Here is a 17,242-nt window from a genome sequence, read left to right on the forward strand (position 1 = left end):
TGTATGTTAAATAGGACCTCACTGAGTGGTACTTTTCACCTCCTGAGGAAGGCTAGAGTTGCTAGCCGAAACGTTGAGGAATAAACGTCACAGCCCATGAGGGCTTGTTTTTCTTGTGAAAATCCTGTGAGTGCGGTCTTCTTTTCATTTGTTATATGTAATTTCGTTACCAGCACCAAGGCGATAACCTACTGCGGAGTGCACCAGTGCACAACAAACAATATGTGTGCTCACTGCAACACACACACATATATATATATATATATATATATATATATATATACACAGTGAGCTCATTCCTTCTCTGAAAAAACAGAAGTCAATTCCAGCCCTTATTTAAGGAAGGAAGAAGCAAATATTGTGCTGCTGGTTATAGTGAATTTCTCTCTGAAACTCTTACTCAAATGGCTCGTTCCAGATATTGTTCAGAAGAACAATCTAAAATGTAGATTGGAGAGGGAAATAACATACAAAGAAGTGTAGAAAATCATGGGCTGCTCAGCTAAATGATCTCAAATGCTTTAAAATGGCACCAAAACCTAAAAAGATGTGGAAGAAAATGAAAAATGATCATTGGAATGGATAGAAGAATAGCCAAAATGGCAAAGACATTTAGAAGATGCCTATGTGAAGCCAAGCTAACAGCAAGAAGCCCCTGCAAAGTCCAATTGTTGCAAAAACATGTCCGTAAGAGCTTACAATTTGCGCATTGCTTGGCCTAAAGAGAAATGGCGCAACATTTAGTGGACTGATGAAACAAGATTGTTATTTTTGGGTCTTTTTGGGCAGACAGTTCAGGTGACCCGCACCACACCGGTGGTCATTGCATTTTTATTCACATATGGTTGTTTTGCTTTAAAGCTAAAATTTTATTGCGCAAAAATATTCACAAATGAGATGGGTGTTTGTGTGAGTGCAGGCACAGAGAAAAATAGCGCTGACAGTTAGTGATGGGCGAATAAATTCGCCTGGCACGAATTTGCAGCGAATTTCTGCGTTTCGCTGCCAGCAAATAAATTTCCGATTTTCGTGATTTTTTAATGAAAATCTTCAAATTTCACTATTTTTGAGTGAAATCCTTCAAATTTCACTATTTTTGAGTGAAATCCTTCAAATTTCACTATTTTTTGTGAAAACCTTCAAATTTCATGATTTTTGAGTGAAACGTCCGATTTTCACGATTCTTTAGTGAAAACCTTCTAATTTCACGATTTTTGAGTGGAATCCTTCTAATTTCCCGATTTTTGCATGAAAACGTCCGATCTGCACGATTTTTGAGTGAAAAAGTTAGAATTTCACTATTTTTTCAGGAACTTTCAGATTTCACAATTTTTTGCTTTTTTGCAAATTTTGTGGGAAATTCGTGAAATTTTAGAGACGGGAGAAATTCGCTCATCACTACTGACGGTAATTCAATTTGCAACTTGCGAAAACTGTTTTGTGAATATTCTCTCCGTCATGGTATAACTCAAATGCAGAGTTTTTGCATAAATATTCGCAATTATGCCATATTTAAGAAGCCCTCATGGACATTCGCAGTGTGAAAAAAAAGTCGCAATTCCCTTTGCACACCCTTATCTAGCTTTAAGATTATAACTATCCGCAGGGGCAAATATTTTCACTGTGCGAATCATTCTGCGCTGCGTGAACTTTATAAATGAGCCTCAATGAATTCAAGTCACAGTACACTGGGAAGACAGTGAAACATTGTGGCACAATCATCATGATATGGGGATGTTTCACACACTGTGGTGTTGGGCCTATTTATCACATACCAGGGATCATGGATCAGTTTCAATACATCGAATACTTGAAGAGCCCCTTATGCCCAAGAGGAAATGCCCTTGAAATAGGGGTTTCAACAAGACAATGAGCCCAAACACACCAATAAATGAGTGACATCTTGGTTCCAGAGCAACAAGATTGACTTTATAGAGTGGCCCAATCCCCAGACCTTAATCCAATAGAAAATTTGTGGGGTGACATCAAAAATGCTGTTTCTGAGAAGGAAGAAATGCAGAATTATTGTGGAATGTAACAGGTTGTTGGAAGTTAGTGGACTCCATGTAACACAGATGTGCAGCAGGTCTCAGAAACACTGATTATACAACTAAATATTAGTTCAGTCATTCAAAGGATTTTTCTTTATACAGTGAATGAGTTTGTAAAGAAGAATGCAGACACTGCTATGTTTTTGGATCAGCCTAATATTCCCTTTTCTTCACTTTCTGTAATAGAATAACACAAATTTGATACATGTTTCTTCATGTTTTGATTAGGAATAGAATGTTCAATGTTCCCAATGTATGGAAATAAAAGCTAGTATAAGGATTTTTAGCTTTATTCACTTTTTTTTAAAAAAAACACACGGCTATTTTTCTAAACACAACTGTATATTCAAAGGTTTTTTATTCGAATGGATAAGAATCCCTAAACTTGGTGTCACGGCTTTACTTGGGTAGCTTCAAGGTTGTCATTATAAAGTCAATTGCTTGAGTTCATTTAAGATGAGACTGGGACTTGGTAGAAAGGCCTGTGAAATCCAAGATAGGACAGGGACTTGGATATTCTTTCTTGGTCCTTCTTATGAGATAACCCTGATCCAATGTTGGATCGTTCTTGGATTCTAGATTTACTGACTGAACCAGTTTAGAAGTGGAGCACAGCAAAGCATAACTTCGTAGATGAATCATCCAGTACACATCTATACCAGGACAGAGTAATTATTTCTCTAAACACCAACAACATATCTAATAAAAAACAGTTTTGTTGCCAATCAATCTACAGCGATGACTTGGTCAGTTGGTCCCTGTTTAATTTCAAAAAAGGCTACAGGCACATGTATTGCTTCTCCCTGGTTTCTCTCATTTACAGCAGAGCTGGAAGGGGCATATGATTTGTCTTCAAAACTTCTGTTCAATGAGTTAAACGTTTCATTAAATATCGACTCAATGAGCAGCAATATAGACTTCTGTAATGATTTCTTGAAGTTCACTGCAATAAAGAGATAAAATAGTGGTGTAAAGCAATAATTAACGCAAATCAAGCATGTGCTAAAGGCCATCAGTATATCCAAAGTAGATGTATGGAATCTGCCCTGCTCAATGGTCATTCCATACCATACATGATAGGGAAACCAGGCTACAAAGAAAGATGTCACAGTTATAAATAAGATCTTGTAAGGTTTACTTGATCTGACCAGGTTTCCCTTCTTCATCCTGAGAGCAATTCTGACATAGCAAACGGTGATTACAGCAAATGGCAGTAGGAAGCCCAATATTAGATGAAAGCTGAACATGACCCATCTCAGGTGTATCGATGACTTTTCCTGGATTGATCCAGAAAGTGTATAATCATTGTAACAAATGGTAGTTTTATTGTCCTCCAGCAGGCGTATCTGGCGAAATGCAAAATATGGGGAGCTAAACAAAATGGCCAACCCCCAAGTAGAAATGCAGATGGCGGATGCATAGCGATTATTCCTGCGTCCTCTGTACCAGACTGGGTGGAAGACTAAACTGTAGCGATCAAGGCTGATAACTGTGAGAAAGAAAACAGATGCATACATACACACAGATAACAGGGAATTAAAGCATTTACATAGGAACGAGCCAAATATCCAGTGTGGGTGAGTTAGCATATAGGCTGCAAGGAATGGCATTATGAATGTAAAAACAATATTGGCTAAAATTAAGTGAAAAAACCAAGTGGTGTTGATATTCCTTCTCATCCTGCATCTGAGGACCCAGAGGTAAAGAGTGTTCAAGACCAGTCCGAACACCAGGGTCACAAGTAAGGCCACTGTAGATAATAAACTGCCTGATTTGTTTGAAGTGTAGGCCATTCCTGTTGTTGTGTTCATGTGAAAGTTTCGTTCCGTCACCTCAGACATTTCAGTCTAGAGATAGAAGAAGCTAAACAGGAAAAGTAACCGGAAGAACATTAAGTAACAATTCTGTGCACAATAATCAGTCACATTTTAGAAGACAGAAAATTATGGACCAGTAAGTCTGACATCAATAGCTGGTTTTAAACAGTTGCTACATTTTAAAACTTTGGCTGAGGTGTGAAGCAACTTTTGAGCTAAAATAATTTTACCTCCACCCTCTACATGATCATCCTGTTGTTTACCCTCCCTCAACTGTCTATGTAGTCTTCTACACATTATAAAGATAGGGAACCAGTCTTTTGAGTACATTAAATACATTAAGTACAGCTTACCACTATGCATGGTCAGCCCGGGTGCACACGCCACAGACCTTCAGAAAAGGGAGCAAACACCAGGAGGCTGGCACAAGCCTGGACCACACCAAGAAGAAGAGCCGAAGTTAGATGGCAAAGGTTAAAGCCTATGACTAACTGTCCTTGGTAGACACGAAACGCGTCAGGCATTGGTTCTTGATTATGGAAAATAAAATGTCAAATTTTAACCTTTACCATCTGACTTTGTCTCTTCTACTTGGTGTGGTCTTGGCTTGTGCCAGCCTCCTTTGATGTTTCCTAGTCTTCTACACAGTTAATCCAATGGCAATTGTATTCTGACTTGAAGCACCATAGCCATATTAAGACAAACATGAGTAGCTCCTGATAAATGTCACTTGCAGAAGTTCATGGTTAGATCTGCATAAGATTTCCCAGCAGGCAGGCAAATATTAATGGTTAACTAAAGGGCACTTCTCTACCCTGAGACATGGGGAGCACCCATATTAATCATGAATGTAGCTCTAAGCCAAATGTTACTCAGTGTGCACTTGCCTGGTTTTACCAACCTATTCCTGGAGGGAACAGCAGGCAGAATATAAACTTTGTTTGCTTCAGAAACCAACAGACACTTTATACCAGTTCAGGTAAACCCTTTTAATGTTGGTGTTACTGGCTCTTTAACAGGAAGCTGATGGCTCAGAATTTACAAGTATCATGATATTCACAACCGCAATACTTAGTACTTTATGTTTGACCTAACCCTAGTTGCTTGTTCCTGTGATGAGCTGACCTAACCAATAAGAATATAGCTTAATGTCAGAATGATGAATATGAGCATGCCTAATTCCAAATATTTAAATAAATAAGAATACAAATTATTAATAGATGATCTGTGGATGAAAGTACCGTAGCACCAGAGATCATAGAGTCCATAGAGTAACATCCTGCCTAGAGTTGAACCTGTGATCTGTAGGTTGCTGAGCAAGTGCAGGTAAGGTCACGGTTCATGGATATTGATATACCGTACTTGTATTCCCTGGTACACATGGTAAACTCAGATGTTGCTAATATGGCCACAGGTGCTCAGTATTAGCCATTAGTTTGGCTATATAACCTCTGCTCTACACTGACTCATGTTCCGTCAAGCTTGCTTGCTCCTAGGGGCTCTGAACACTGATTTGGTTGCTTGATCCCTTGATACCTGCTACGGTTCTCTGTGGGACCTGGAGTTTCTCACGATTCTGCTCCTGTTATCTGGTTCTGACCTGGCCTGTCTGACTATGTCCAGCTCCTTTTTTACTGGCTCCTTCCTTTGTGGTAAGTCCTGGAAGCTCCTGAGTAGCTGAGGGCCAGGTCCAAAGCCAAAGGTGGCTGCTATCGTTTCAAGAGCACACCTAGTCAGGAATCCATATACTCTTCTGGGGTTTAGTTTGTCATATGTGAGAACAGCTCTTTTGGGTGAGGGAAAGTAGGAACAGCTTTTAAGCTATGAGCAGAGTGGCCGGTGTGGGGATAGAGAACAACCAAGGGGTCTCAAACTACAGTAGATATGTGGTGTGCCTCCCCACACCACCACACGCACACCTACTGTTTTTTAAGGTTGGAGATGGTTTCCATACTATACATACACACAAATGTATCGGTTGGAGTAGAAATACGTATTTAACTATTTTACATTTTTCAGATTATGTTCTCTTCAAAAAAAATATTACTTTGTTGGGTAAATGTATTTTTAAGGGCATTATTCAATTTGCAGTCTAAAGAATGTTAATATGTCATATGTTTGATTTGCATATGCAAATAAGCATAAGGAAGGGGGAGATTTGCCATTTTCATCAATTGTGTGACCTAAACACACATGATTTTGTGGGTTCAGATTCGGTTTGGCATGGCACTTGCATTTTAGGCAGATATAGAAAACTTTTATACTGAACATACTGGCAAAATATATGGTTTCTCTATACTAAACTAAACTAAAAGTGTCCCACAGGAAAATCTCTAAGGGTGGTGGCACATGGGGAGATTGGTCGCCCAGCGATATATCTTCTCTACTGTGGGTGACTAATCTCCCCAAAATTCCTGCTGACAAGAATACTAGTCGCCCGCAGGATGGCATACGAATCAACTAATCTCCCCGTCTGCCACCACCCTAAAAACAAATCCAAACAAAGGCTGGCACTCAGTACTGGGCCAGGCCAGCCGGGCACCCGAGGCTGCCTAGCCGGCCTCTCCACCCCCACCCGCGTATGCATGCAAACGAGCGCAAGTACGCGTGCGAACAGGAGCGCGTTGCTGTGGAGCTGTCTTTGCATTGAGGTAACACTTGCTGAATAGGGGTAGACGAGAGGAAAGGTACGTGCCTGGTGCCCCCCAAACTTTGCACCCTAGGCACATGCCTCTTCTGCCTCCCCCTGATTCAAGTCTACTTGGATGGTGAGAAATTTCTCTCGGGTGACTTGCAAGACAATATTAGTTAGAAATGCGAGATTCCTCATTTTCAGTGAGTTGAGTATCAAAATGCTTCATTATTAAAAAGAAAAAAATACGTCCATTTGTTTCACTTTATTTGAAGGCACAATAGAAATGTCAATGGATAAAAAATAAAGACCTACTGAGAAGCCTTCATTTCTAAACAAATTTTCTTTTAACTAGGCAGGTTTTGGGTGCACAGAATATGTTTGAATGTTACTATTAGATCCTCGTTCATGAATAGCTGAAAGCACAAAGAGTTTTAGTTGATATTGCAATTTATTATTTCCGGACTCCTACCTTGTAATCAACTGGAACTCTCCGGATGATGCTTATCTCTCTCTCTCTCATATCTCAGGTTTCAAGGTTAACTTTGCCTTCTCTCAGCCCGTATATCCCGTATATCCATCAGCAGTGAGCACTAGAGCAACATATTCATTTCTGTAGCCAGATGTACAGAACTTTCTGTTTTACTGCACGGAGCGCACCATAACCTGAACCACATGAACACCCACAGAGATAATACGCCACATCCTATCCACACAGCTTGACAGAGAAGAATGACCAAGCCAAAGTTCTGTTGCTAAAATATATTTTCATCATTAACATTCTATTATTGTAATAGAATATACAAATAAAAATATATATATTTATTTTGCTTATTAGTGTAACAGGTGGATGGGCCAGGGTCTGCCTGGTAGCACTTGATGAAGGGCCGTGTCCCCGAAACGTTTGCTGGGATCTCACTTACATAAAAAGAAAGACTTTTTGGTTTTTGCAGAAGCATTGTGGGGAGTGTGCCTTTGTATCTATTTTTCTGATTCAGGGTCTGCCTTAACCTTCCTTGGGTTACTATACACTGTTCCAGAACCCGGGCAAGAGTCCAACTCCCAGCAACTCCCAGTAGGCACAATATAATCTTTATCTTCAGGTGGGGTCCCCGCTTATGGTATGGAGGAAGGGATTACCACTCTGGTATAAGCACACAGCATTAACTATTGATCAAATAACCAGTGGTTCTTTAAAACAGCCGAACAATTTATTGAACTGGTGGTACACTTCGATTAACCTGGTGGTCTTGACAATGCAGGGTACTAAACCTTCACTAAACTCCTAGTTGGAGCCTTAGCTGCTTAATAACTTTCCTGAACCTATCTGTCACTCCTATAATGACCTGTTACAGTTTCTGACCTGAAACTTGCTTGCTTCTATACTGAGGCCTACCTCCACCTCAGGCCCTCCCAGCCACACACCACCACCTGAGTGGATGTACTAGAAAAAAGAGACAGAACACATAGGAGCATCCCTTTTTATAAACTCTGGGGAACTACTATTTTTAACTACATCAAGTTTGATATCAAGTGAGATTCTTAATTTGCAGCAGAATTCTCAGTTGACAGTATGGGATATATTTATCAAAGAGTGAAGTTAATAGTGAAGTTCCGCCACTAGAGTGAAATTCCGACACTCTCCATTCATTTCTATGGGATTTTTATGGGCGTATTTATCAAAGGGTGTACTTTCACTTCGCCCATTGATAAATACGCCTTTCAAAATCCCACAGAAATTAATTGAGAGCTGCGGAATTTCACTCTAGTGGCGGAACTTCACTCTTTCATAAATTTACCCCCAAGTGTGCAATATATGGGTGCTTTGTATGACACAAGGAGGCACCTGAACCATTCCAAGCTTAGCAAGAGCGATCACTGATACAAGTCTGACTTTAGCCATTTGAACGTGATCTTGGGCTGGGCATTCTGGCTTTCTGGCGCTAGGGGGAAATTGAAAGTGGAACTGTTCAACTGATTCTGCAGTGAGTGAGGGGCAGAGACAGAACTGAGAAAAAAACCTAGAAAAAAACAAAAAAAAATAAAACTACAAAAAAACACCAAAAAAAACTACAAAACAAAAATACAAAAAAAAAATTTGGGGGCAAAATAATTTGTAAAGGGCTGTGACTGGCTTGTGGGGGGGAGGAGGGGCAGGCTGTGCTGCAGCAATTTGAAACTAACAGTGTGACTGTGATCTGGGGGTCAAAATATTTCAAAAGTGTCTGTGGGGCAGTGGAACTGTTCAAACTGATTCTGCAGTGAGTGAGGGGGCAGACAGAACTGAGAAAAAAAAACTAGAAAAAAACTAAAAAAAATAAAAACTACAAAAAACACCAAAAAAACTACAAAACAAAAATACAAAAAAAAATTGGGGGGCAAAATAATTTGTAAGAGTCTGTGGGAGTGGGGCTGTGACTGGCTTGTGGGGTGGAGGAGGGGCAGGCTGTGCTGCAGCCATTTGGAAGTAACAGTGTGATCTGGGGGTAAAAATAATTCAAAAGGGTCTGTGGGCAGTGGTGGAACTGTTTCAACTGATTCTGCAGTGAGTGAGGGGGCAATCAGAACTGAGAAAAAAAACCTAGAAAAAAACTAAAAACTACAGAAAAAAACGAAATTTTTTTTTAAAAAACAAAATACAAAATATCGGTGTGTAAAATAATTTGAGAAGGGTCTCTGAAAGTGGGACTGTCTGACTGGCTCTGAAAGGAGTGAGGGAGGGGACCCGGCAGCCATGCAGGTTGCAAGACCAACCAAAGCTACAACTGAGCTGAGTGCAAATTAATAATTCTATTCTGGTATAAAATCATCTAGTCTCCTCATCTAGCTCCAAGACAGTTATAATATTCTAGTCTTCTCATTTGGTTGCAAAACGGGTAGAATATTCTAGTCTCATCTGGCTGCAAAACAGTTCTAATACCATAGGTCTGGTTGCAAAACAGTTCTAATATTCTAGCCTAATCTGGCTGGTGGCTGCAAAACAGTTCTAATACCCTAGTTTCCTTGTCTGGTTGCAAAACAGTTCTAATATTCTAGTCTCATCTGGCTACAAAACAGTTCTAATATTCTAGTTCTAGCCTAATCTGGCTGGTGGCTGCAAAACAGTTCTAATACCCTAGTTTCCTTGTCTGGTTGCAAAACAGTTCTAATATTCTAGTCTCATCTGGCTACAAAACAGTTCTAATATTCTAGTTCTAGCCTAATCTGGCTGGTGGCTGCAAAACAGTTCTAATACCCTAGTTTTCTTGTCTGGTTGCAAAACAGTTCTAATATTCTAGTCTCATCTGGCTGCAAAACAGTTCTAATACCATAGTCTGGTTGCAAAAACAGTTCTAATATTCTAGCCTAATCTGGCTGGTGGCTGCAAAACAGTTCTAATACCCTAGTTCCTTGTCTGGTTGCAAAACAGTTCTAATATTCTAGTCTCATCTGGCTACAAAACAGTTCTAATATTCTAGTTCTAGCCTAATCTGGCTGGTGGCTGCAAAACAGTTCTAATACCCTAGTTTTCTTGTCTGGTTGCAAAACAGTTCTAATATTCTAGTCTCATCTGGCTGCAAAACAGTTCTAATATTCTAGCCTAATCTGGCTGGTTGCTGCAAAACAGTTCTAATAACCTAGTCTTCTCGTCTGGTTGCAAAACAGTTTTAATATTCTAGCCTCGTCTGGCTGAAAAACAGTTCTAGTCTTCTCGTCTGGTTGCAAAACAGTTCTAATATTCTAGTCTAATCTGGTTGGTGGCTGCAAATAGAGATGTCGCGAACTGTTCGCCAGCGAACTTGTTCGCGCGAACATCGGGTGTTCGCGCTCGCCGGAAGTTCGCGAACGTCGCGCGACGTTCGCCATTTTGGGTTCGCCATTGTTGGCGCTTTTTTTGCCCTCTCACCCCAGACCAGCAGGTACATGGCAGCCAATCAGGAAGCTCTCCCCTGGACCACTCCCCTTCCCTATAAAAACCGAAGCCCTGCAGCGTTTTTTCACTCTGCCTGTGTGTGGGTGAAGAGATAGTGTAGGGAGAGAGCTGCTGCCTGTTAGTGATTTCAGGGACAGTTGAAAGTTTGCTGGCTAGTAATCGTTTTGATACTGCTCTGTTATTGGAGGGACAGAAGTCTGCAGGGGTTTGAGGGACATTTAAGCTTAGGTAGCATCACTAACAGCTCTCCCCCTACACTATCTCTTCCAAGCACACACAGCAGATTTTTCAGATACATTTTTGCCCTTGATCCCCCTCTGGCATGCCACTGTCCAGGTCGTTGCACCCTTTAAACAACTTTAAAATCATTTTTCTGGCCAGAAATGTCTTTTCTAGATGTTAAAGTTCGCCTTCCCATTGAAGTCTATGGGGTTCGCGAACCGTTCGCGAACCGCTCGCATTTTTGCGCAAGTTCGCGAATATGTTCGCGAACTTTTTTTCCGACGTTCGCTACATCCCTAGCTGCAAAATAGTTCTAATACTCATCTCATCTGGCTGCAGAAGAATTCTAAGGGTTGTCTAGGGTTTCCAGTTATAAACAGGGTTGTAAAAAGACAATAGAAGGTATGTCGAAGAATCTGTATAGGCATGCCTCAGGGGCTGCTAAAAGGAGAAAGAAAAATAAAGAGCAAAAAGAGACAGTAAAACAAAAGACGTATATGCAATCTTTTTTAGTACCAAAGCATCAGCTTGTTCAGCCTGATGGTGATGAACAAGGAACAAGTTTCACCACAAGTATAGATAGTACTGCAGCGCATCCTAATGCTACAAATACATATGCTGTCTCTATCTCCAATTTGGAGCAAGGAGTAATTCCTTCTGCTCATCATAAATCCAGCAAAAGCCGTGTAGATTCTAATACACCTCAGCCTGATGAACAAGGAACAAGTTGCTCCATAAGTCAAGTTGCTGACACTGATCAAACTATAGTAAGCCGTGCATTACATCCTAATGATGATGATGAAGTCGTCATCCAGTCATCCAGTCATGCTGTTTGTACTATAATCACCAAAAGCACTAGAGATACAGAAGTAGCTACTATGGTGCAAAGCCCATTGACCATGGACTATGAAGAAACTGGAGATTATGCCCAGTTTCCCAATCCCAGCAGTCCATATCTGCTATACCAGAAATTACAACAACTTCAAATGCTATCAAAAATATCATTAAGAGTTACTCTAATGATCCTGCTGAGTGGGGAAGTAACATTTCTGAAGATTTGCGTGAATATTTTTCTAAGAAATCAAATTCAAAATAAGTATGTGGACTACTCTGCATCTAAAAGAACATATACTGATATTACAAGGTATCTGACTAAAGAACTATTCATACGGAAAAGAAATAATGCTGAATGTATTACTCGTGATTGGATGATCTACTCACCCTCAACAGGAACTATATTCTGTGTGCCGTGTAAACTTTATAGTAGTTTGTCTCATGCCCTTGCAACATCGGCTTTAATGACTGGAAAAATGCTGCTGCAAGATTAAGGGAGCATGAGAATTCACCTGATCATCGCAAGTGTGTTTTCATATTCACAGACAGGGCAAACCCTGAATGCCGAATAGACCGCGCTCTTATTGAACAAGAAGTTCATGAACAGAAGTACTGGCGGGAAGTTTTAAGAAGGGTTGTCGATGTTGTAAAGTTCCTTGGTGAACGTGGCTTACCATTCAGGGGAACTGATGAGCTATTTGGATCCCCACAGAATGGGGCATTTCTGGGAATACTAGAGCTTATTGCTAAATATGACCCATTTCTTGAGCAGCATATAAAGAAGTATGGTGGGTCAGGCAGAGGGGTAAGCAACTACATGTCATCTACCATAGTAGAGGAGTTCATCGAGTTAATGGGAAATAAAGTTGCTCAAGTAATAGTGCAAGAGCTATACACTGCCAAATATTTTTCTTTAATTGTAGATTCCACACCAGATCTCAGTCATGTTGATCAGCTAGCAATTGTACTACGTTATGTTAACAAAGATGGGCCTGTGGAACGGTTACTGGGGTTTGTTCCAATCTATTCTCATACAGGAGAACATCTTGAAAATACTGTGTTGTCATTCCTGGCTGTATTGAAAATTAATATTCAGGATTGCAGAGGCCAAAGCTACGATAACGCTAGCAATATGTCTGGCAGATACAATGGATTGCAAGCTAGAATTCGTGCAATCAATCAGTTGGCATATTATGTGCCTTGTTCTGCACATTCACTGAATTTGGTTGGAACATGTGCTGCAGAATCCTGTCTTAAAGCAGCTACATTTTTTAATCTATTGGAGTGCATCTATGTTTTTTTTTCTTCATCCACTCATCGATGGAACATTCTTAAAAATGAGCTTTGCAAAGCTCCTGGAAATCTTTCTGTAAAAGGTCTGTCTGGCACAAGATGGGCTGCTCGTTCTGATGCTACTAAAGCACTGAGAATCGGTTTTCAGTATGTGAAAAATGCTCTCAGAGAATTAGAGTCGTCTGATCACCAAGTAAGAGTCCAACATGAGGCAAAGTCCTTATTGGGAAAACTCAACCACTTTGAAACCGCCATTCTTCTTGTGGTGTGGGGAAACATCTTAGAAAGGCTAAATGCGACTAGTAAAACTTTACAAAACACCAAAATCTGTCTTTCAGAAGTAGTCATACTTTATAACTCATTGATTGCATATGTGCAAATAATTAGGGATTCATTTGACACATATGAACTAGAAGCTAAAAAGCTAACTAGAGACCATACATATGCAGGAGAAGGAAAACGGCTTAAAAAACGCAAAACATTTGCTGATGAATCACCATTTGATGATGTTAACCAACATATGTCAGCAAGAAACAAATTTATCACTGAAACATTCTATGTATTAACAGATTCTCTTATTGCAGAGCTTAAAAGAAGGAATCAGTGCTATGAATGCTTGAATAAACCGTTTTTGATATTTTTAATACAAACTTGCCAATATCAGATTTACGCAGCTCTGCAGACAAATTGCAAAAAAACTACCCAGAGGATCTCGAAGACTGTTTTACAGAAGAATTTTTACAATTTTCTGCATTGATACCCCAGGAATCCATGGTGTGCCCAATGGCAATGAGGCAATATATAATTGCCAGGGACTTGCAAAAAACATTTCCAAATACTGAAACCTTGCTACGTATGTTTTTATGCATGTCTGTAACCAATGCCAGTGGAGAAAGATCATTTTCCTGTTTGAAAAGGATAAAAAATGAAAGAAGAACTACCATGGGCCAAGAAAGGTTATCAGCCCTTTCTTTGCTAGCTGTGGAATCCGCTTTAGTCAGACAACTTGACTTTGATGACATTGTGGATTCTTTTGCTAAGCAAAAAGTACGTAAAGTTAATTTGTAATTGTTAGCTGCTCAGCAAACAGTACAAGGCTTGGTACACAAGTCATGAAATCCCTTCACCAGCTTCTTTATTTCTAAATGTTGAAATTCTAATTCATTGTCTCATATGGCTGCAAAATATTTCTAAAACCCTACTCACCTGATATGGCTGCAAAAAAATGTACCCTAGTTCTACTCATCTGGCTGTAAGAATTATTTTAAATCATTAAAAGCTACATCATAATTTGTTATTATATTGGGGAGACTTACCCTGTTTTAAAATGTGTGTGAATATTGTTTTACAAATCTAGTTCAAAATATGTATTTGTATGTAAAACAATCATATACTGATATTACAAGTTATATGACTAAAGAACTAAGGAAAATAAATAATGATGAATAGACCATGCTCTTTTTTGAACAACCAGTTCATGAAAAGAAATCTGTCTGCAAAACAATTCTAATATTCTCGTCTTCTCATCTGACTGCAAAACAATTCTAATATTCTCGTCTTCTCATCTGACTGCAAAAACAATTCTAATATTCTCATCTTTTCATCTGGCTGCAAAGACTTCTAATACTAATACTCTAGTCTTCCCATTAGCTGCAACATTTCTAATAGTCTAGTTGTCTCATCTGGCTGCAGATTAATTTTTTATGCAAATGTGGAACAAGTCTTTAATGCAACTGATTCCCAATTCCTGACATAATTCTTAGAGTTCATTAATCTAAGTGCACAAAGTCTAATTCTAATACCCTAATCTTTTCATCTCGCTACAAAGAAATATTTTACCCTAAGTCTTCTCACCTGACTGCAAACCATGCTCTTCTTTGAACAACTAGCTCATGAAAAGAAATCTGCTTGGATTGTCAGTGTTGTAAAGTTCCTTAGGCTACCATTCAGGGAACTGATAAGCTATTTGGATCACCACAGAATGGGAGATTTCAGTGAGTACCAGAGCTTCATGCTAAAAATGATCCATTTCTTGAGCAGCATATAAAAGACGTATGGTGAGTAAGACTGAGGGGTAAGCAACTACGTCATCTTCCATAGTAGAGGAGTTCATAGAGCTAATGAAAATGATTCTAAAACTCTAATCATCTCATCTGGCTGCAAAATAATTCTTATACTCAAGTCTTCTCATCTGACTGCAAAAGAAGTCTAATACTCTAGTCTTCTTATCTGGCTGCAGAAAAATTCTAATACCTAGTGTCTCATCTAGCTGCAAAACAATTCTAATATTCTACTCTTCTCATCCGACTGCAGAATAATTCTAATATCCTAGTCTCATCTGACTGCAAACAATTCTAAATATCCTAATCTTCTCATCTAGCTACAAAAGAATTATTTTACCCTAGTCTTCTCATCTGGCTGCAAAACAATTCTAATATTCTCATCTCTTCATCTGGCTGCAAAACACTTCTAATACTAATACTCTAGTCTTCCCAATTAGCTGCAACATTTCTAATAGTCTAGTTGTCTCATCTGGCTGCAGATTAATTTTTATGCAAATGTGAACAAGTCTTTAATGCAACTGATTCCAATTCCTGACATAATTCTTGTTAGAATTCATTAATCTAAGTTCACAAAGTCATTAAAAGCTAACTAATAATTTATTATTGGTTATTATATTTGGGAAGCTTACCCTGTTTTACAATGTTTCTTATTATCTGTGGCTCAAGTGTTTTTGTAACTGTGGCTATATTTTCATCATATTGCTGCTATTTCTGCAATAATAATGGCAGTATTTCATATTTATTTTATGGGCATACTTTTTGTGTTCAGTACTGGACATGCTGCTTTTTGTTAGCTAATTAAATTTATAAATTAACCTTGGTCTGACTTTGAGTATGAAGAAGTAATGCTGTGTAGGTTTGTCTATTACAACCTTATTATTTTATTTGAGTAGCACTCTATTAAAGAATAGGAATGGATAAACAACAATCAATTGATGTCTTTTCTGAAGAAATAGGTTAATGCAGAGTGTATTCTTAAGACAATGAACAGAAGGAATACCTTCTGTCAGATTGCCAACAGTGTTACTACTGAACTTTTAAAAGAACTGTCATAATAAAGGTGCGCTAGTATAGCAGTGCTTCTTTTGTAACTGTAACTTTAGGTGGTTCGAGATGGGGGGGCCCCAGAAGCACTACCTTGCCTAGGGCCCTGTTTAGTCTTAATCCGGCTCTGCTTTAGCCTGTAGAAATGGCCATCTCATGGCCATAATGACCAGAATTATGAGCAAAAATCTGTAGGAATATACTGCATCTGAAAAATGCTGCTAGCACCATTCATGAATAAGCCTTCTTGAGTCTTATCGGGATATAATTGACCAGTTATTCTGCTACAGGCTATTATACCCACTTGTTGATATCACCACAGAAAATGATTCATGACTTTTGCTCTGTCCAACTCTACATGGAAATTCCAATATGCGGAATATGAGAACAACTACTTATTTCTAAATAAAACCACAATCTTGTCCATGGAAGGATGTTGTACAATAGGTGACCTTGGTCAGAGAGCAAAGTTTGAAAGGACAATTAATGACTAATGAAAAAACCTTTTGTTTTGGGATTTTGTATCATTCCAAGGCCCCTCATAGCCCTATAGGTTTAAGAGCGGTGCCTCCAAATATGTCCCCATTTGCCCCCCATCTTTATTCTTTGGTGAGACACGGTACATGCTCCACATTATCTTGATCTTAGGGGACATCGTACAACATACGGAGCAGAAAGTAAATTATCATTTGTCAAAATAACATCTAATCAGATAAGTAAAGCGTAATTTTATTTTTTATTCAATATTCAAATCAAAATGAGAACATTGCTAAAGTGGGAGCCTAAGTGCATAATTACAATGCCCTATGATGCAAAAGGCACTTTAATAGCGAACCATTCACAACGGTCGCCTGAACCCCTTTGCAACAGATTTTGCTGTATTCTGAACCAGATCCATAATTTGCATATTCAAATGAGAAAATTGTATGTATTAAAGTTTTGTTCATCCCTCATTCCTTTTGCCATTTTTTCCATTTAATGCCAATAGGGTTACAGACATACTGTATGGGGCAGATTTATCAATGGTCACAGGGAAAATTCGAAGTAAAAAAATTAAAATTTCGAGTTATTTTTGTGTACGTCGACTATTGAATAGGCCAAAATGCGATTCGAATTTGAAAAAAATGTGACTATTGAATATCGAAATTTATCGTGTACTGTCTCTTTAAAACTTTGACTTCGACCATTCGCCATCTAAAACCTGCCTAATTGCTATTTTAGCCTATGGAATTTTTTTGGGGCAAATCTTTTGATTCGAATTCGATCTAATCTGCTAAAACTTGGATTCGAACTATCTGAATACAATCTATTAACCCAAAGTTAAAAACTTTCAATTTTTCCAATATATTTCAATTGGTCTTTTTGTATTCGAA

At 38.9% G+C, this 17,242-nt stretch overlaps 2 protein-coding genes and 1 pseudogene across 2 annotated transcripts in view; 2 read left to right on the forward strand and 1 right to left on the reverse strand.

Annotated features, from left to right (window-relative positions):
- The window catches only part of LOC108705487 (chemokine-like receptor 1), a 112,675-nt gene that overhangs the window by 87,116 nt on the left and 8,317 nt on the right, over positions 1-17,242 (forward strand). The window lies entirely within an intron of this gene.
- On the reverse strand, positions 2,366-3,948 carry LOC121396592 (probable G-protein coupled receptor 33). Its single transcript, XM_041571685.1, has one exon. It carries the CDS (start codon positions 3,890-3,892, stop codon positions 2,777-2,779), a length of 1,116 nt encoding a protein of 371 aa, XP_041427619.1. The 5' UTR covers positions 3,893-3,948; the 3' UTR covers positions 2,366-2,776.
- LOC121396061 lies at positions 10,027-13,987 on the forward strand (annotated as a pseudogene).

This window comes from Xenopus laevis, chromosome 7S (assembly GCF_017654675.1).
Source record: "Xenopus laevis strain J_2021 chromosome 7S, Xenopus_laevis_v10.1, whole genome shotgun sequence".
Taxonomy (NCBI): Eukaryota; Metazoa; Chordata; class Amphibia; order Anura; family Pipidae; genus Xenopus; species Xenopus laevis.